General features: G+C 47.6%; 1 protein-coding gene across 7 annotated transcripts in view; it reads left to right on the forward strand.

Moving 5' to 3' along the window:
* The window catches only part of GULP1 (GULP PTB domain containing engulfment adaptor 1), a 498,186-nt gene that overhangs the window by 360,088 nt on the left and 116,435 nt on the right, over positions 1 to 21,663 (forward strand). For 5 of the 7 annotated variants that reach the window (XM_063932725.1, XM_063932723.1, XM_063932728.1 and 2 more), the window contains one exon: positions 680 to 817. The exons of the other annotated variants lie outside the window; for them this stretch is intronic. In XM_063932725.1, the coding sequence (XP_063788795.1) occupies positions 680 to 817 (138 nt within the window). The remainder of the gene's footprint in view (positions 1 to 679; positions 818 to 21,663) is intronic. 7 annotated transcript variants of the gene reach the window in all.

The raw sequence follows: 21,663 nt of genomic DNA on the forward strand, positions 1-21,663 counted from the left end.
GCGATCGCTTGTGCAGCCCTGCTAAACTAAAAAAAACTTCAAGAAAAACTAGACTAGGCCTATACCTACTTACCCTGTGTGATGGATCCAGCGATGATGGGGTCGGCTTTGACGTCACTCCTCCGCCCTCCGTTCTGCTGGACACGCCTGCGTTTTACTCACCACTCCCCGAAAATGGCTCCAAACGGTCCGGATCCACCCTGGAATGCCTCCTTCCTGTCAATCTTCTTAGTGGTCGGCTCTGCGACCGCTTCCATCGGTAGGCGCGACATAACCCGACGACCCCTGTCGCCGGGCAACCACGCGCACTACGGCCGCTGCGCATGCACATTCCGCACCCGTTCGCACCGCAGCAATAAACCGCTGCGTACGAACGGGTCGGAATGACCCCCATAGTGTTTGGTCTATAATGGGGTCAATAAAAATGTATTTCATTATATTGGAGCTCTGGACCATCGGGCATATTATTCGCATGCGACATGCAATACTGATTAGTACGTCTCCCCCTTACTGTGGTACGATGCATTCTTTATACCTATGCAGGATATGATCAGAGTGTACCAGTTTCTAATGGTGGAAAACTTGACGATCATGAAATTTGACCGTTTTATCCTAATTTATGTTTTTCTTCGAGGTATAAGAATTGCCATCAGGCCAGTTACTTTCTGTTTGTTTGTAGGACGTCCTCCACAACTGCCAGCTACACCGGATATCGTTTTGCGCCGACGATAAGACCGATAAACGGATTTTCACCTTCATATGCAAGGATTCCGAGTCCAATAAGCACTTGTGTTACGTGTTCGATAGTGAGAAGTGTGTAAGTATGCCAGATGTTTTAGGGTGTTTTCTGTCCTACATGAAAAGGGTTCGGCTTGGCGGGAGTCTGCTATAATGACTTGGCGAATGAAATCTCCAGATGTTTATCTTTATTAATGGCTCCAACTTGTCATGAGAAAATACATCAAGATGTTTCATTCGTATTACTTCCCATGCTGAGCTGTATGCAGTTTCAAAGGATGGTTTCTGTGCCCTTTGTTCCCCAATTTAGCTCTGTCAGCGTAATAATCAAGTTAAAGAGAAGATTTATCACAAAGTATGGATTGAAGTATAATCTGTTAGACGGTCCAGAATGAATCAAAACGTCCTAGTAAACCCCCCAGCTATATAAGTGCCATTACCCAACCACGCCCATCATTCACCGTTCAATCTGACATTACAGTACAGAGATTATGCCCCAGGAACATTCTATGTAACCAGCACTATTGGGGAGATGCATCAAGTCTTGGAGAGAGAGATAAACTGGTGTAGTTGCCCAAAACAGTTAGACTATGCTATAAGTAACATAAGCTAATTGGTTGCTTTGGGCACCTTCTCCGCCATAACTCTCTCCTAGGCTTGATACACTTCCCCCATGAGTTTGTCAGATGGAAGTAGATAGCACGGAGCCACACGTTGCCCAGTCACACTCACTCTGTATTGTAAGGTCATTATAATGGAATTTCACTGCTTAGCATCACGATCGCCAAAAGTTCTGCACCCTTTCAAATTTTAAGAGCCTCAACGAAGAAGAGTCATTTGCGTTTCCAAACTGTTATTAAGGTGGCCTATATGTATCTTTGGGGGACATTTACTAAGCAGTGATAAGAGCGGAGAAGTGAGCCAGTGGAGAACTTTCCCCATCAACCAATCAGCAGCTCTGTATCATTTTATAGTATGCAAATGATAGATGTTACTACAGTGCTGATTGGTTGCCACGGGCAACTTCTCGGCTGGCTCACTTCTCCGCTCTTATCACTGCTTAGTAAATGTTCCCCTTTAATAGATGTGGATCATCAAATCGACAGTCTAGGTCGACCACTATAGGTCGACAGTCACTAGGTGGACAGGGTTTGAAGGTGGACAGGGTTTCTAGGTTGATATTTTCTAGGTCGACAGGTCAAAAGGTTGACATGAGGTTTTTTGGGGGGGTTTTGTGTCGTTTTGTGCGTACAGTGACCGGGAAGCCGAATTAGTGCACCGTGTCCCATCGCATGGCTCGCGTCGCTCACCATGCTTCGGGCAAGGATTACCGTTCCAATCGTAGTTTACGTGGATCGTTAAGTATGAAAAAGTAAAAAAAAAAAAAAAAAAAAAAAATGTCGACCTAGAAACCCTGTCGACCTTCAAACCCTGTTGACCTAGTGACTGACGACCTATAGTGGTCGACCTAAACATTGTCGACCTAGACAGTGTCGATCTTCAGACCGGATCCCCCCTTTAATTCGGAGCGCTGCTTTGTGGTGTAAGAGCAACAGTGCTGCCGCTTGTTTACGGTTGCAGAAAGTTGCAACACTGTAAATAACAATTGTCCCGGCTGCCTGTACGGTATAGTAGTCCTTAGGGAAAGGAACAGGATGTGAGACAATATTTCACATTGATAAATGTCACAAGCTGATAGGCTGCGGCCAAATAACCACTTAGCAACTCTGAGAGAGCGGGGCGTTACCGCTTTATCGCCAGCACTATTTTATGCTTTCATTGGGAATTCATGTTCTATTTTTCATCCTATTCAAGATAATTTAATATTATGTTTCCCAGGACAAGTAGGGGTTTCATTTGTGCTGGAAGTAATAGATTTTAGATCTGTGGTTTTCCCTGCCTCTTGCAGGTTTAGACACTGCCTCTGGTGTTCTCAGATGCAAGGCCGGACTTCTCAGTATCATAAGCCCAGTCACAGAGATTTGTGGTCCTTTCTGCCTCCAGCCTGACTGCAACAGTCTCTGATGGACTGTCTCCACTTTGCAGCACTTAGGTGTGAGGATACAATGCTTCTCTTTCCCGTGTGGGCAGATCCTCCAGACCTACAGAGAATCAGTGGACCACTATTGCAATCTATTTTGACACTGCTACTCTCTCTCTCTTTCTCTCTCTATATATATAAGGATTACTAGGTTAGGTATGTTTACACTGGAAAAGAGGCATCTTAAGGTGGGTACACACTGGAAGATATATCTGCCGATCAATTGATCGGCAGATATATCTAAGGACGGATCGGGCAGTGTGTTGAGCATACGTACTGCCCGATCCGTCGGGGACTGACATCATGAACTGGGCGGGCATGTACACACACCCGCCCAGTTCAGCTGTCAATCACCGCCGGCCGCAGCAGCATGTGTACGGACGGTCGGCCGACCGCCGTACACACACAGCGACGCGCCAATATATCGGTAGATATATTGGCGGTCGGCTGTGCTGCGGGGCCGACGCGATACGTCTGTGAACGACGGAGTTCACAGACGTATCAGCCGTACATACTGGCCGACGGACCAGTGATATATCGGCCGTTCAAGAGAACGGCCGATATATCGGCCAGTGTGTATGGGCCTTAAGAGGAGACATTATTAATATTTATAAATATATTAAGGGATAAATATAAACATGGAGCTATCAGGCGATTTGTTTATTGAAAAATCTTTACACCGGACACGCGGGCATCCTCTGAGGTTAGTGGAGGGGAAATTTCATACCCAGTGTAGGAAAGGGTTCTTTACAGTAAGGGCAGTAAGGATATGGAATTCTCTGCCACAGAAGATAGCAATGGTGGACTCAGTCAATAACTTTAAAAATGGATTAGATCAATTTCTAACTGAAAAGATATCCAAGGATATAGCATTTATAATAATAATAATAATAATAATTTTATTTATATAGCGCTCTTTCTCCAATAGGACTCAATGCGCTTAACAGATACATAGCATAATATAGTACAGAAAATAATGAAGTACATTTTCATAAAATACAGAAGCATGAAGATACTAAAAGGGACATTATGGAAATGCTTGAGTAAGCAGCAAAGTCTTGAGTCTACTTTTGAAGGATTCTATAGTTGGGGCCTCTCGCACTGTGCGGGGAAGTGAGTTCCATAGAGTCGGAGCCGCATGACTAAAAGCTCCACCCCCAGATGAATTACGGGAGATTCTAGGTACTGCTAATAGTCCTTCATCTACAGATCGCAGTAATCGAGTGGGGCAGTATGGGGTCAGAAGCGGCTTCAGGTACCTTGGGCCCTGGTCATGTAATGCTTTGAAGCTCAGTTAGCCAATCTTGAAGATGATTCGCCATCTTACAGGCAGCCAGTGACAGGAGTAGAGGATGGGTGTTATGTGGCTAGAACGGGGCTGGTCGGTTAACAGCCTGGCAGCTGTGTTTTGCACCAGCTGTAAGCGCTACAATTCTTTTGCTGGTAGACCAAGGTAGAGGGCATTACAGTAGTCTAATCAAGATGATACAAATGCATGTATGACTTTTGGCATATCATCTGAGGGAATTAAGTGCTTGATTCTGGCTATGTTCCTCAGGTGAAAGAATTTAAAATGATTATATTTTAGAAACAGCAGAAATTATAGTGTTAGATTAAAACATAACTCCATCCAGGTCATTATAGTTACACTATAATTGAAAACAGAATAGTGGACGATTTATACTACAGGCTGAACTCGATGGACAAATTGTCTTTTCTCTATCGTCCTAAGTGGATGCTGGGGTTCCTGAAAGGACCATGGGGAATAGCGGCTCCGCAGGAGACAGGGCACAAAAGTAAAGCTTTTACAGGTCAGGTGGTGTGTACTGGCTCCTCCCCCTATGACCCTCCTCCAGACTCCAGTTAGATTTTTGTGCCCGGCCGAGAAGGGTGCAATTCTAGGTGGCTCTCCTAAAGAGCTGCTTAGAGAGTTTAGCTTAGGTTTTTTATTTTACAGTGAGTCCTGCTGGCAACAGGATCACTGCAACGAGGGACAGAGGGGAGAAGAAGTGAACTCACCTGCGTGCAGGATGGATTGGCTTCTTGGCTACTGGACATGAAGCTCCAGAGGGACGATCACAGGTACAGCCTGGATGGTCACCGGAGCCTCGCCGCCGGCCCCCTCACAGATGCTGAAGCAAGAAGAGGTCCAGAATCGGCGGCTGAAGACTCCTGCAGTCTTCTTAAGGTAGCGCACAGCACTGCAGCTGTGCGCCATTTTCCTCTCAGCACACTTCACACGGCAGTCACTGAGGGTGCAGGGCGCTGGGGGGGGAGCGCCCTGGGAGGCAAATGAAAACCTTTAAAAAGGCTAAAAATACCTCACATATAGCCCCAGAGGCTATATGGAGATATTTACCCCTGCCTAAATGTACTAAATAGCGGGAGACGAGCCCGCCGGAAAAGGGGCGGGGCCTATCTCCTCAGCACACGGCGCCATTTTCTGTCACAGCTCCGCTGGTCAGGAAGGCTCCCAGGTCTCTCCCCTGCACTGCACTACAGAAACAGGGTATAACAGAGAGGGGGGGCAAAATAAATGGCTATATATATATTAATATAAAAGCAGCTATAAGGGAGCACTTAATCATAAGGCTATCCCTGTCATATATAGCGCTTTTTGGTGTGTGCTGGCAGACTCTCCCTCTGTCTCCCCAAAGGGCTAGTGGGTCCTGTCTTCGTATAGAGCATTCCCTGTGTGTCTGCTGTGTGTCGACATGTATGAGGACGTTATTGGTGTGGATGCGGAGCAATTGCCAAATATGAGGATGTCACCTCCTAGGGGGTCGACACCAGAATGGATGCCTTTATTTGTGGAATTACGGGATAGCGTCAACTCGCTTAAGCAGTCGTTTGCCGACATGAGGCGGCCGGACACTCAATTAGTGCCTGTCCAGGCGCCTCAAACACCGTCAGGGGCTGTAAAACGCCCCTTGCCTCAGTCGGTCGACACAGACCCAGACACAGGCACTGATTCCGGTGGTGAAGGTGACGAATCAACCGTATTTTCCAGTAGGGCCACACGTTATATGATTTTGGCAATAAAGGAGATGTTACATTTAGCTGATACTACAGGTACCACTAAACAGGGTATTATGTGGGGTGTGAAAAAACTACCAGTAGTTTTTACCGAATCAGAAGAATTAAATGACGTGTGTGATGAAGCGTGGGGTGCCCCGATAAAAAACTGCTAATTTCAAAGAAGTTATTGGCTTTATACCCTTTCCCGCCAGAGGTTAGGGAGCGCTGGGAAACACCTCCTAGGGTGGACAAAGCGCTAACACGCTTATCAAAACAAGTGGCGTTACCCTCTCCTGAGACGGCCGCACTTAAAGATCCATCAGATAGGAGGATGGAAAATATCCAAAAAGGTATATACACACATGCAGGTGTTATACTACGACCAGCTATTGCGACTGCCTGGATGTGCAGTGCTGGGGTAGTTTGGTCAGAGTCCCTGATCGAAAATATTGATACCCTGGACAGGGACAATATTTTACTGTCGTTAGAACAAATAAAGGATGCATTTCTTTATATGCGTGATGCACAGAGAGATATCTGCACACTGGCATCACGGGTAAGTGCTATGTCCATTTCGGCCAGAAGAGCTTTATGGACACGACAGTGGACAGGCGATGCGTAGAGGAGTTATTTGGGGTCGGTCTATCGGATTTGGTGGCCACGGCTACGGCCGGGAAATCCACCTTTCTACCTCAAGTCACTCTCCAACAGAAAAAGGCACCGACCTTTCAACCGCAGCCCTTTCGTTCCTTTAAAAATAAGAGAGCAAAGGGCTATTCATATCTGCCACGAGGCAGAGGACGAGGGAAGAGACAGCAACAGGCAGCTCCTTCCCAGGAACAGAAGCCCTCCCCGGCTTCTACAAAAGCCTCAGCATGACGCTGGGGCTTCGCAAGCGGACTCGGGGGCGGTAGGCGGTCGTCTCAAAAATTACAGCGCGCAGTGGGCTCACTCGCAGGTAAATCCCTGGATCCTGCAGATAATATCTCAGGGGTACAGGTTGAAATTAGAGACAGAGCCACCTCGCCGTTTCCTGAAGTCTGCTTTACCAACGTCCCCCTCAGAAAGGGAGACGGTTTTGGAAGCCATTCACAAGCTGTATTCTCAGCAGGTGATAGTCAAGGTACCTCTTCTACAACAAGGGAAGGGGTATTATTCCACTCTTTTTGTGGTACCGAAGCCGGATGGCTCGGTAAGGCCTATTCTAAATCTGAAGTCCTTGAACCTGTACATAAAGAAGTTCAAGTTCAAGATGGAGTCACTCAGAGCAGTGATAGCGAACCTGGAAGAAGGGGACTTTATGGTATCCTTGGACATCAAGGATGCGTATCTCCACGTTCCAATTACCCCTCACACCAGGGGTACCTCAGGTTCGTTGTACAAAACTGTCACTATCAGTTTCAGACGCTGCCGTTTGGTTTGTCCACGGCACCTCGGGTCTTTACAAAGGTAATGGCCGAGATAATATTTCTTCTTCGAAGAAAAGGCGTATTAATTATCCCATACTTGGACGATCTCCTAATAAGGGCAAGGTCCAGAGAACAGCTAGAGATGGGTTTAGCACTATCTCAAGAGGTGCTAAAGCAGCACGGATGGATTCTGAATATTCCAAAATCCCAATTAATGCCGACAACTCGTCTGCTGTTCCTGGGGATGATTCTGGACACAGTTCAGAAAAAGGTTTTTCTTCCCGAAGAAAAAGCCAAGGAGTTATCTGACCTGGTCAGGAACCTCCTAAAACCAGGAAAGGTGTCTGTACATCAATGCACAAGAGTCCTGGGAAAAAATGGTAGCTTCTTACGAAGCAATCCCTTTCGGCAGATTCCATGCAAAGGGAGCTGCTGGACAAATGGTCAGGGTCGCATCTTCAGATGCACCTGCGGATAACCCTGTCGCCGAGGACAAGGGTATCCCTTCTGTGGTGGTTGCAGGAGGCTCATCTATTGGAGGGCCGCAGATTCGGCATGCAGGATTGGATCCTGGTGACCACGGATGCCAGCCTGAGAGGCTGGGGAGCAGTCACACAGGGAAAAAATTTCCAGGGAGTGTGGTCGAGCCTGAAAAAGTCTCTTCACATAAGCATTCTGGAACTAAGAGCAATCTACAATGCTCTAAGCCAGGCGGAACCTCTGCTTCAAGGAAGACCGGTGTTGATCCAGTCGGACAACATCACGGCAGTCGCCCATGTAAACAGACAGGGCGGCACAAGAAGCAGGAGGGCAATGGCAGAAGCTGCCAGGATCCTTCGCTGGGCGGAGAATCACGTGATAGCACTGTCAGCAGTATTCATCCCGGGCGTGGACAACTGGGAAGCAGACTTCCTCAGCAGACACGACCTTCACCCGGGAGAGTGGGGACTTCATCCAGAAGTTTTCCACATGCTATTAAACCGTTGGGTAAAACCAATGGTGGACATGATGGCGTCTCGCCTCAACAAAACACTGGACAGGTATTGCGCCAGGTCAAGAGATCCGCAGGCAATAGCTGTGGACGCGCTGGTAACACCTTGGGTGTACCAGTCGGTATATGTGTTTCCTCCTCTGCCTCTCATACCAAAGGTATTGAGGATTATACGGCAAAGAGGAGTAAGACTAGTGGCTCCGGATTGGCCAAGAAGGACTTGGTACCCGGAACTTCAAGAGATGGTCACGGACGATCCGTGGCCTCTACTTCTGAGAAGGGACCTGCTTCAGCAGGGTCCTTGTCTTTTTCAAGACTTACCGCGGCTGCGTTTGACGGCATGGCGTTTGAATGCCAGATCCTAAAAGGAAAAGGCATTCCAGAAGAAGTCATTCCTACCTTGATAAAGGCAAGGTAGGAAGTCACCGCGAAGCTTTATCGCCGTATTGGGCGAAAATATGTTGCGTGGTGCGAGCAGCGGAGTGCTCCGATGGAGGAATTTCAACTGGGTCGTTTTCCTACATTTCCTGCAATCAGGATTGTCTTTGGGTCTCAAATTGGGATCTATTAAGGTTCAAATTTCGGCCCTATCAATATTCTTCCAAAAAGAATTGGCCTCGGTCCCTGAGGTCCAGATTTTTATCAAAGGAGTACTGCATATACAGCCTCCTGTGGTGCCTAAGGTGGCACCGTGGGATCTAAATGTAGTTTTAGATTTCCTCAAATCCAATTGGTTTGAACCACTAAAGAATGTGGATTTGAAATATCTCACATGGAAAGTGACTATGTTACTGGCCCTGGCTTCGGCCGGGAGAGTATCTGAACTGGCGGCTTTGTTTTATAAAAGCACTTATTTAATTTTCCATTCGACATAGGGCAGAGCTGCGGACGCGTCCGCATTTTCTCCCTAAGGTGGTATCAGCGTTTCACCTGAACCAGCCTATTGTAGTGCCTGCGGCTACAGACGACTTGAAGGACTCCAAGTTGTTGGACGTTGTCAGAGCCTTAAAAATATACATTTAAAGGACGGCTGGAGTCAGAAAATCTGACTCGCTGTTTATACTGTATGCACCCAACAAGTTGGGTGCACCTGCTTCTAAGCAGTCGATTGCTCGTTGGATTTGTAACAAAATTCAACTTGTACATTCTGTGGCAGGCCTGCCACAGCCTAAATCTGTTAAGGCCCATTCCGCAAGGAAGGTGGGCTCATCTTGGGCGGCTGCCCGAGGGGTCTCGGCATTACAACTCTGCCGAGCAGCTACGTGGTCAGGGGAGAACACGTTTGTAAATTTTTGCAAATTTGATACCCTGGCAAAGGAGGACCTGGAGTTCTCTCATTCGGTGCTGCAGAGTCATCCGCACTCTCCCGCCCGTTTGGGAGCTTTGGTATAATCCCCATGGTCCTTTCAGGAACCCCAGCATCCACTTAGGACGATAGAGAAAATAAGAATTTACTTACCGATAATTCTATTTCTCGGAGTCCGTAGTGGATGCTGGGCGCCCATCCCAAGTGCGGATTATCTGCAATACTTGTACATAGTTATTGTTAACTAATTCGGGTTATTGTTTAGGAAGCCATCTTTCAGAGGCTCCTCTGTTATCATACTGTTAACTGGGTTTAGATCACAAGTTGTACGGTGTGATTGGTGTGGCTGGTATGAGTCTTACCCGGGATTCAAAATCCTCCCTTATTGTGTACGCTCGTCCGGGCACAGTACCTAACTGGAGTCTGGAGGAGGGTCATAGGGGGAGGAGCCAGTACACACCACCTGACCTGTAAAAGCTTTACTTTTGTGCCCTGTCTCCTGCGGAGCCGCTATTCCCCATGGTCCTTTCAGGAACCCCAGCATCCACTACGGACTCCGAGAAATAGAATTATCGGTAAGTAAATTCTTATTTTTTCAGCCTCATTAACTATGTTACTATATATTGGCAGTACCAGAGTAGGTGGTGCTATTGAGCAGGTGACGGAGCCCAGTTGGGGTTTTGCAGTCATGTAGTCCTGGTTGGGACTGCAGTCAGAGCACGGTGTCCCTGGAGGCCAGTGGGAGGGCAAGGAAGCCGGGGATCTTACCTGCAGGAGGCAGATAGAACCCTAAAACTCTAAGACTGTATGGGAGTAGTTGTGGCAGCAAGCCAAGTCAGTCCGGAGCCTGTAGATATATCTGCAGGAATCAGGCAAGACTTTGAGACTTTGTGATGCTGACTAGCTGCCTGTATAGTAAGGGGTGAAGAAGTTAGATAGAACCCTACACAGGGTCTAGGCTGTTTGATATTTTCTGTTTCATTTATACCGCCAGCAAAGCGTTATTTTCATTTATCTAAAACTGGAAGGCTGCATGTGGACCCTTAATAAGCACCTGCTCTATTTCAGTCTAATTCCCTGCCAGGCCAGCGCAGGTAGACCGCTGCTTCACCTCACGGCCATTAGACTGCGCCTTATATCAGTCATACTGTAAAGGGCCCCATACACTAGAACGGTAATGCCCAATTTCAGCCCAATTTGGGCCGATATATATTGATATATTGGGTGGAATTGGGCATTTTTGTTGTGTTTGCAACCCAATCCAATCCACGTTCCCGTGAGCATCGGATCGTATCATCCTAGAGCCGACATATCACGAGTGCTGCACTCGTGATATATTGGATCCCGCAGGAATGGCTGGGATAGTAATAGATACATCGTATGCAAAGGGCAGCATACCATGTGTCTTTTTCTATCCTGCCGTCCGGGAGGTTGAAGGAAAATCCTAGACGACATGACGGACCGTCATATCGTATAAGTGTATGGGGCCCTTAAGGTGGCGTGGCTGGCAGACACGTGACCAGACACTGAGGTGCGTGGTGTGTTTGCGTTACAGAGAATTTTAGACCTCAGTTGTGATAAACATTAATGGCCCTCATCGAGTTGATCGCTCGCTAGCTGCTTTTAGAAGCATTGCACACGCTAGGCTGCCGCCCTCTGGGAGTGTATCTTAATTTAGCAGAATAGCGAACGAAAGATTAGCAGAATTGCTACTAAATAATTCCTTGCAGTTTCTGAGTAGCTCCAGACCTACTCCTAGATTGCGATCAGCTCAGTCCGTTTAGTTCCTGGTTTGACGTCACAAACACGCCCTGCGTTCGGCCAGCCACTCCCCCGTTTCTCCAGATACTCCCGCGTTTTTCCCTGACACGCCTGTGTTTTTTAGCACACTCCCGGAAAACGCTCAGTTACCACCCAGAAACACCCACTTCCTGTCAATCATTCACCGATCAGCAGTGCGACTGAAAGGCGCCGCAAAAACACCAGCAAATCTACTAAGTTTTGTGTTAAATAACTTAGCGCATGCGCTACGCGTTCCATGCGCACTTAGCAACAAACCGCAGCATAGCGAAAATCGGCAACGAGCGAACAACTCGGAATGACCACCAATGTCACATTAGATCTACTGGACCCGCTAAGTACATATATGCAGTATATTGCAGAGTACAGTGATCCTATAGAGATCAAAGCCAAATTCAATACTTTGCTCACAATATGATGGGAACCACTCACAATAGTGTGAATGTTCCGGATCTAAAGGTAAATAATGACTCTCTCCCTTCTGGCAAGGAGCGGGATACACTGTATTTCTTACTGTCACAGTTTCAGCAAATATTTTTTCTCTTTAGTCCTTCATATATTAGGTGGTTCCCTTTGCACGACCCTGCTTTTTCAGTTATTACATATATACTCTTCTTCTGAGTGTCTGACAGCTAAATCACATATATATATATATATATATATATATATATATGTCTCGTTCTCTCTCTCGGTCTGTCTTTCTCTTTCGCCCCACTCCCCTATCTTATAACAGGTGCAATTCATATCGCCGGCGTTCGGGGGACCGACATTCACATGACCTTTACCAACATCCCGCCCCCTCACTATCCCAACGGTTGGCATGCCAACCAACAGGGACTATTTCCACTCATGGGTGTCCACCACACCCATAGAGTGGGAATGGAACCCGTGGCGAGTGCAGGTCACCACCGAGCCCGCAGCGTGGCGAGCGCAGCGACCCTGCAAGGGGCTTGCTGCATTCGCCCCTACCCGCCTCCTGGCGTCGGTATGCTGACTGGCGGTCTCCTGACCACACCCCTTATAACTTACTTACTGTACTTCTGTGTATCAGAAAATTCCTTTGTAAGATTGGTTGAACTGAACTATCTATTTATTTCTATCTATCTGTCTATCTCTTTCCCTCTCTATCTATCTCTATTTCTATCTATCTATCTATCTATCTATCTATCTATCTATCTCTTTCCCTCTCTATCTATCTCTATTTTTCTCTGACGTCCTAGTGGATGCTGGGGACTCCGTAAGGACCATGGGGAATAGATGGGCTCCGCAGGAGACTGGGCACTCTAAAAGAAAGATTAGGTACTATCTGGTGTGCACTGGCTCCTCCCTCTATGCCCCTCCTCCAGACCTCAGTTAGAATCTGTGCCCGGCCAGAGCTGGGTGCTCCTAGTGGGCTCTCCTGAGCCTGCTAGTTAAAGAAAGTATTTGTTAGGTTTTTTATTTTCAGTGAGCTTCTGCTGGCAACAGACTCACTGCTACGTGGGACCGAGGGGAGAGAAGCAAACGTACCTGTTCACAGCTAGGTTGCGCTTCTTAGGCTACTGGACACCATTAGCTCCAGAGGGTTCAAACACAGGCAGAGGTCCTCGATCGTCCGTTCCCGGAGCCGCGCCGCCGTCCCCCTCGCAGAGCCAGAAGATCAGAAGCTGGAAGACGGTCAAATCGGCGGCTGAAGACTCCTGTCTTCATTTAAGGTAGCGCACAGCACCGCAGCTGTGCGCCATTGCTCCCACTGCACACCACACACTCCGGTCACTGTAGGGTGCAGGGCGCTGGGGGGGGGGGGGGGGCGCCCTGGGCAGCAATTAGAGTACCTTTGGCAAAATCTACACATAATACAGTCTGGTACTGTATATGTGAAAAATCCCCCGCCATTTTCCTGTCACAGACAGCGGGAGAATCCCGCCGCTGAGGGGGCGGGGCCTTCTTCCTCAGCACACCAGCGCCATTTTTCTTCACAGCTCCGCTGGAAGGATGCTCCCTAGGCTCTCCCCTGCAGTCTCCTGGAAGCTAGAAGGGTAAAAAGAGAGGGGGGGCACATAAATTTAGGCATAAAAGGTGTTTATTAAGCAGCTATTGGGAAATCACTTCTTGTGGTGTATATCCCTGAGTTATATAGCGCTGTGGTGTGTGCTGGGATACTCTCTCTCTGTCTCCCCAAAGACCTTGTGGGGTCCTGTCCTCAGTCTGAGCATTCCCTGTGTGTGTGCTGTGTGTCGGTACGGCTGTGTCGACATGTTTGATGAGGAGGGTTACGTAGAGGCGGAGCAAGGGCAGATAGATGTGGTGTCGCCGCCGTCGGTGCCGACTCCTGATTGGATGGTTATGTGGAAGGTCTTAAATGACAATCTAAACTCATTACACAAAAGGTTTGATGATGTTGCTGCCGGGGGACAGCCGGGCACTCAACCCGGGCCTGCCCAGGCGCCTCAGAGGCCGGCAGGGTCTCAAATACGCCCACTATCTCAGTTGGTTGACACGGATGCCGACACGGAGTCCGACTCCAGTGTCGACGATGATGAGGCACAATTACAGCCTAAAATGACCAAGGCCATCCGATACATGATTATTGCAATGAAAAATGTATTACACATTTCAGAGGTTGACCCTGTCCCTGACAAGAGGGTAAATATGTTTGGGGAGAAAAAGCAGCCAGTGACTTTTCCCCAGTCACATGAATTAAATGAGTTATGTGAAGAAGCGTGGTCTTCCCCTGATAAGAAAGTGGTGATTCCCAAAAGAATACTAATGGCGTACCCTTTCCCGCCAACGGATAGGTTACGTTGGGAATCCTCTCCTAGGGTAGACAAGGCCCTGACGCGCTTATCTAAGAGGGTGGCCTTGCCGTCTCAGGATATGGCCGCCTTAAAAGAGCCTGCGGATAGGAAGCAGGAAGGTATCCTGAAGTCAGTGTATACACACTTTGGTACTCTACTGAGACCGGCTATTGCTTCAGCCTGGATGTGCAGTGCTGTAGCAGCGTGGACAGATACTCTGTCGGAGGGGTTAGATACCCTGGACAGGGATACCGTATTGCTAACCCTTGGCCATATTAAAGACGTTGTCTTGTATATGCGGGATGCCCAGAGGGACATTTGCCTGCTGGGCTCTAGAATAAATGCAATGTCCATTTCTGCCAGGCGGGTCTTATGGACTCGGCAATGGACAGGGGATGCCGACTCTAAAAAACACATGGAGGTTTTGCCTTATAAGGGTGAGGAGTTGTTTGGGGACGGTCTCTCGGACCTCGTATCCACAGCAACAGCTGGAAAGTCAACTTTCTTGCCACAGGTTTCCTCACAGCCTAAGAAAGCACCGTATTACCAAATGCAGTCCTTTCGTTCTCAAAAAAGCAAGAAAGTCAGAGGGGCGTCCTTTCTTGCTAGAGGCAGGGGTAGAGGAAAGAAGCTGCACCATGCAGCCAGTTCCCAAGAACAAAAGTCCTCCCCGGCTTCCACTAAGTCCACCGCATGACGCTGGGGCTCCACAGGCGGAGCCAGGAGCGGTGGGGGCGCGTCTCCGACACTTCAGCATTCAGTGGCTTCGCTCACAGGTGGATCCTTGGGCTATACAGATTGTATCGCAGGGATACAAGCTGCAGTTCGAGGTGACCCTCCCTCACCGTTACCTAAAATCTGCCTTGCCAGCTTCTCCCACGGAGAGGGAGGTAGTCCTGGCGGCAATTCACAAGCTGTACCTCCAGCAAGTGATAATACTGGTACCCCCCCTTCAGCAGGAAAAGGGTTACTATTCCACACTGTTCGTGGTACCGAAACCGGACGGTTCGGTAAGACCCATTCTAAATTTAAAATCCTTGAACGTTTACATGAAAAAGTTCAAGTTCAAGATGGAATCGCTCAGAGCAGTCATTGCGAGCCTGGAAGAGGGGGATTTTATGGTATCTCTGGACATCAAGGATGCGTACTTGCATGTCCCCATTTATCCACCTCACCAGGAGTACCTCAGGTTTGTGGTACAGGACTGTCATTTCCAATTCCAGACGTTGCCGTTTGGTCTGTCCACGGCACCGAGAGTTTTTACCAAGGTAATGGCGGAAATTATGGTACTCCTTCGGAAGCAAGGAGTTACAGTTATCCCGTACTTGGACGATCTCCTCATAAAGGCGAGGTCCAGGGAGCAGTTGTTGATCAGCGTAGCATGCTCTCAGGAAGTGTTGCTACGGCACGGCTGAATTCTGAATATTCCAAAGTCACAGCTGTGTCCTACGACGCGTCTGCCATTCCTGGGTATGATTCTGAACACAGAACAGAAGAAGGTGTTTCTCCCGGAGGAAGAGGCTCAGGAGTTAGTGACTCTGGTCAGAGACCTCCTGAAACCAAAACAGGTATCGGTGCACCACTGCACGCGAGTACTGGGAAAGATGATGGCGTCATACGAAGCCATTCCCTTCGGCAGGTTCCATGCCAGGATCTTTCAGTGGGATCTGTTGGACAAGTGGTCCGGATCGCATCTTCAGATGCATCGGCTGATCACCCTGTCCCCGAGGGCCAGGGTGTCTCTTCTGTGGTGGCTGCAGAGTGCTCATCTTCTTCAGGGCCGCAGGTTCGGCATACAGGACTGGGTCCTGGTGACCACGGATGCAAGCCTCCGCGGATGGGGGCAGTCACTCAAGGAAGAAACTTCCAGGGCCTGTGGTCAAGTCAGGAGACTTGTCTGCACATAAACATACTGGAATTAAGGGCCATATACAATGCCCTGAGTCAAGCGGAGCCCCTCCTTCGAGACCAACCAGTGCTGATTCAGTCAGACAACATCACGGCAGTCGCCCATGAAAACCGCCAGGGCGGCACAAGAAGCAGGGTGGCAATGGCGGAAGCCACAAGGATTCTGCGTTGGGTGGAGAATCACGTGCAAGCACTGTCAGCGGTGTTCATTCCGGGAGTGGACAACTGGGAAGCAGACTTCCTCAGCAGGCACGACCTCCACCCGGGAGAGTGGGGACTTCATCAAGAAGTCTTCGAGCAGATTGTAAATCGGTGGGAACGGCCACAGGTGGACATGATGGCGTCCCGCCTAAACAAAAAGCTAAAAAAATATTGCGCCAGGTCAAGGGACCCTCAGGCGATAGCTGTGGACGCACTAGTGACACCGTGGGTGTTCCAGTCGGTATATGTGTTTCCTCCTCTTCCTCTCATACCCAAGGTGCTGAGAATAGTAAGAAAAAGAGGAGTGAGAACAATACTCATCGTTCCGGATTGGCCAAGACGGACTTGGTACCCAGAGCTACAAGAGTTGATCACAGAGGACCCATGGCCTCTGCCTCTCAGACGGGACCTGTTGCAACAGGGACCCTGTCTGTTTCAAGACTTACCGCAGCTGCGTTTGACGGCATGGCGGTTGAACGCCGGATCCTAGCGGAAAGGGGTATCCCGGAGGAAGTAATTCCTACGCTGATAAGAGCTAGGAAGGATGTGACAGCAAAGCATTATCACCGCATATGGCGGAAATATGTTGCTTGGTGTGAGGCCAGGATGGCCCCTACAGAGGAATTCCAGTTGGGTCGTTTTCTGCATTTCCTACAATCAGGTGTGACTATGGGCCTCAAATTAGGGTCCATAAAGGTTCAGATCTCGGCCCTATCTATTTTCTTTCAAAAAGAATTGGCTTCACTGCCTGAGGTTCAGACGTTTGTAAAGGGAGTGCTGCATATTCAGCCTCGTTTTGTGCCACCAGTGGCACCATGGGATCTTAACGTTGTGTTGGATTTCCTGAAATCCCACTGGTTTGAGCCACTTAGGACCGTGGAGCTAAAATATCTCACGTGAAAAGTGGTCATGCTATTGGCTTTAGCTTCAGCTAGGCGTGTGTCAGAATTGGCGGCTTTGTCATGTAAAAGCCCTTATCTGATCTTCCATATGGACAGGGCAGAATTGAGGACTCGTCCCCAATTTCTCCCTAAGGTGGTATCATCGTTTCATTTGAACCAACCTATTGTGGTGCCTGCGGCTACTAGGGACTTGGAGGATTCCAAGTTGCTAGACGTAGTCCGGGCTTTGAAAATTTATGTTTCCAGAACGGCGGGAGTCAGAAAGTCTGACTCGCTTTTTATTCTGTATGCAGCCAACAAGGTTGGCCCTCCTGCTTCGAAGCAGACTATTGTTCGCTGGATCTGTAACATGATTCAGCTGGCTCACTCTGCGGCTGGATTGCCGCATCCAAAATCAGTAAAAGCCCATTCCACAAGGAAGGTGGGCTCTTCTTGGGCGGCTGCCCGAGGGGTCTCGGCTTTACAGCTTTGCCGAGCTGCTACTTGGTCGGGTTCAAACACATTTGCTAAGTTCTACAAGTTTGATACCCTGGCTGAGGAGGACCTTGAGTTTGCTCATTCGGTGCTGCAGAGTCATCCGCACTCTCCCGCCCATTTGGGAGCTTTGGTATAATCCCCATGGTCCTTACGGAGTCCCCAGCATCCACTAGGACGTCAGAGAAAATAAGAATTTACTCACCGGTAATTCTATTTCTCGTAGTCCGTAGTTGATGCTGGGCGCCCGTCCCAAGTGCGGACTTCTTCTGCAATACGTGTATATAGTTATTGCTTGCTAAAGGGTTATTGTTATGAGCCATCCGTTGCTTGAGGCTCAGTTGTTGTTCATACTGTTAACTGGGTATGGTTATCACAAGTTGTACGGTGTGATAGGTGTGGCTGGTATGAGTCTTACCCTGGATTCCAAATCCTTTCCTTGTAGTGTCAGCTCTTCCGGGCACAGTTTCCCTAACTGAGGTCTGGAGGAGGGGCATAGAGGGAGGAGCCAGTGCACACCAGATAGTACCTAATCTTTCTTTTAGAGTGCCCAGTCTCCTGCGGAGCCCATCTATTCCCCATGGTCCTTACGGAGTCCCCAGCATCCACTACGGACTACGAGAAATAGAATTACTGGTGAGTAAATTCTTATTATTTCTATCTACAGATGTGTCCACTTACATCTTTGCTTTTTTACAAATTTGGCCCAACATGCAAAACACGGCTAAGCTGTTTTTTACGTGTAGCGAGTGGATGAATTTTAACATTTTTGTTTGCCATAATAGAATATGTATAAAGTAACATATTAAAGAAGCAAATTAAGAAAAATCACAAGGCATGGCTAAATCTCTGAGTCTATGGCATGCAAAACTGTGCCATACATGGCGGGATATAGCAAAGCTGTATGTGGACACATCTGTATCTATCTATCTATCTATCTATCTATCTATCTATCTATCTATCTATCTATCTATCTATCTATCTATCTATCTCTTTCCCTCTCTGTCTATCTCTATTTATTTCTATCTATCTGTCTATCTATCTATCTATCTATCTATCTCTTTCCCTCTCTATCTATCTCTATTTATTTCTATCTATCTATCTGTATTATAGCTCTATCTATCTATCTATCTATCTATCTATCTATCTATCTATGTATCTATCTATCTATCTATCTATCTATCTATCTATCTATTCTCTATCTTTTTATATATAGATATATACATATATATATATATATGTATGTATAGATATCTAGATATTTCTATCTATCTCTTTCCCTCTCTATCTATCTCTATTTATGTATATCTATCTATCTATCTGTATTTATAGCTCTATCTTTCTATCTATCTATCTATCTTTTTATATATATATATATATATATATATATGTGTATGTATAGATATCTAGATATTTCTATCTATCTATCCATCTATCTATTTCCCTCTCTATCTATCTCTATTTATTTATATCTATCTATCTGTATTTATAGCTCTATCTATCTATCTATTTCTCTCTATCTATTTCTCTCTATCTTTTTATATATATATATATATATATATATATATATATATGTATAGATATCTAGTTATTTCTATCTATCATCTATCTATCTATTTATATATATATCCATCTTTCTGTCTATCTTTGTACAAGTACTTTAGAGGATGTGCAAGGTCATTACTGAAAACAATAGTTGCAGATGTGTCCACATACACTAACATGCCACACAGCCCTGTGTAACTTACCACAGAGTTAGCCGTGCCAGATCACTTATTCTAAGTACCTACTACACTATTAGTGATCCAAGATGCATAAATGAGAAAAAGGAAGCCAGTATTAACAGAGCAATGAGACAAGACAGGTCGGATATGAGTGACCCGCACCATGCATATCTACTGTATACCTAATCTGCAACTTTACTCCAATTCCTTTGCTGCAAGAAAATATACAAACTAAGATGGAGAAATTAGGAAAAAGTGCATAGCCTGGGAATCATGCCATGGTATCCGGTCTCTAGGTCCACCACTATTGGTCGACAGTAAGTAGGTTGACATGGTCTATCGGTCGACATGACAGAAGGTCGAGACGAGTTTTTCCCTTTTTTTTTTTTTTTTTACTTTTTCATGCTTTACGATCCACGTGGACTACAATTGGGAATGGTAACATGTGCCGAGCGCAGTGAGGCACCTTGCCCGAAACATGACGAGCAAAGCGAGGGGACACAGTGCACTGATTGGGGCTCCCCGTCACTTTACGAAGAAAAGGACACCAAAATAAATTTATAATAAATAAATAACTCATGTCGACCTTCTGTCATGTCGACATTGTACATGTTGACCTAGAGACCATGGTGACCTACTTAGTGTCGCCCAATAGTGATCATGCCATATAGATAAAAAAGAGTCGGCACTTGGGGACACGTGTAGTTACTCATTGTGTCACCAGCTGATGATGTAGCAAGACAAATCACTTCTAGAGCTCTACAGTGGTTCAGTGCGTCCTCCATAGTGATCAGCAACAGTTCCCAAATGAAGGACTTGTGACTACAAGAGGGCTGCATTCTGAGACCTGTAACACTGCCACAGGGCTACTGGCGTATTCCGGTGTATGCTCGTTCACAAGGGGTAAGCGAAACCCTGCATTTACATAGTACATATGACTCAATGGCTTCTAGAGTCTCTGCATCAGGCCCTTAATATGCAGACAGGATTGTGCTCTAATACACAAGTGCAGCTCCAGTGTTGTCACGGGATGTAGTTAATATACTGGCATGCCGGCGTTAAGGACCGCAACGCTGGAATCGCAGCAGCCAGTAAAATGCCGATGGTTGGAATACCGACCGGTTCCTTGTATTCCCACTCAGTTGGTGGGTCCACGCCACCACCCGAGGTAGAATAGAACTCGTGGCGAGCATAGCTGCGCTCACTGCCTATTTCTCATACGTCCTAGAGGATGCTGGGGGTGACATCAAAACATGGGGTATAGACGGGATCCGCAGGAGACATGGGCACTCCAAAGACTTTTCATTGAGTGTGAACTGGCTACTCCCTCGATGCCCCTCCTCCAGACCTCAGTTTTAGAAATGTGCCCAGGCAGACTGGATGCACTCTGAGGAGCTCTACTGAGTTTCTCTGAAAAGACTTATGTTAGGTTTTTTATTTTCAGGGAGATCTGCTGGCATCAGACTCCCTGTTTCGTGGGACTGAGGGGGCAGAAGCAGAACCAATTTCCTCAGCGTTTCATGGCTCTGCTTCTGGCTGACAGGACACCATTAGCTCCTGAAGGGAACTGAACGCTAGCCGTGTCTAGATGCTCACTCCCACAGCATGCCGTCACCCCCCTCACAGAGCCAGAAGTCAGAAGACAGGTGAGTATGAGAAAAATGATCTTCAATCAAGTAAGTGACGGCTGAGGTGCGGCACGGCTGGTGGGAGCGCAGCGCGCCATTGCTGCTCACACACACAGGCACTGCAGGGTGTGGGGGGGGGGATCGCCCTGGGCAGCAAGAAAAATACCTCAAACTGGCTAAAAGAGGGCATAAGATGCCGCTGGCACAGCCCTACCCCCACCAGTATAAATAATAAGTCAATATACTGAGTGTAAGGACTCGCCATTGTGGGGGCGGAGCTTCTTCCTCAGGCAGCCAGCACACTACTCAGCGCCATTTTCTCTCGCTCCTCAGGCTGCAGAGAACACGCTGGTCCTCTCCTCCACTTCTGACAAGTACAGGGTGCTATAAAGGGGGGGCACAAAGCGATTGTGGTGCATTTGATGGTGTATATTACTATTTAAAAGCGCTTTTGGGCTGTGGACATACTGTGTTCACAGGCAATACTGGCGCTGGGTTTGTGAATTGGCTGCTCCTATCCTGTGTCCCTCTGACAGATTTTACTGTGGGTCTGTCCCCAAAATAAGTCCCAGTGTGTCTGTGAGTGTGGTGTACACATGTGAGGCATGTCTGAGGCAGGGAGATCCTTGCCGGAGGAAGCCATTTTAGGGACACAGAGTTGTATTGTGGTGGCGCTACCGGCACACCAAGAGCGTGCATGGGTGAAAGAGCTACGTGACAGTATGCATCTGATTAACCGTAGATTG

Source organism: Pseudophryne corroboree, chromosome 7 (genome assembly GCF_028390025.1).
Source record: "Pseudophryne corroboree isolate aPseCor3 chromosome 7, aPseCor3.hap2, whole genome shotgun sequence".
Taxonomy (NCBI): Eukaryota; Metazoa; Chordata; class Amphibia; order Anura; family Myobatrachidae; genus Pseudophryne; species Pseudophryne corroboree.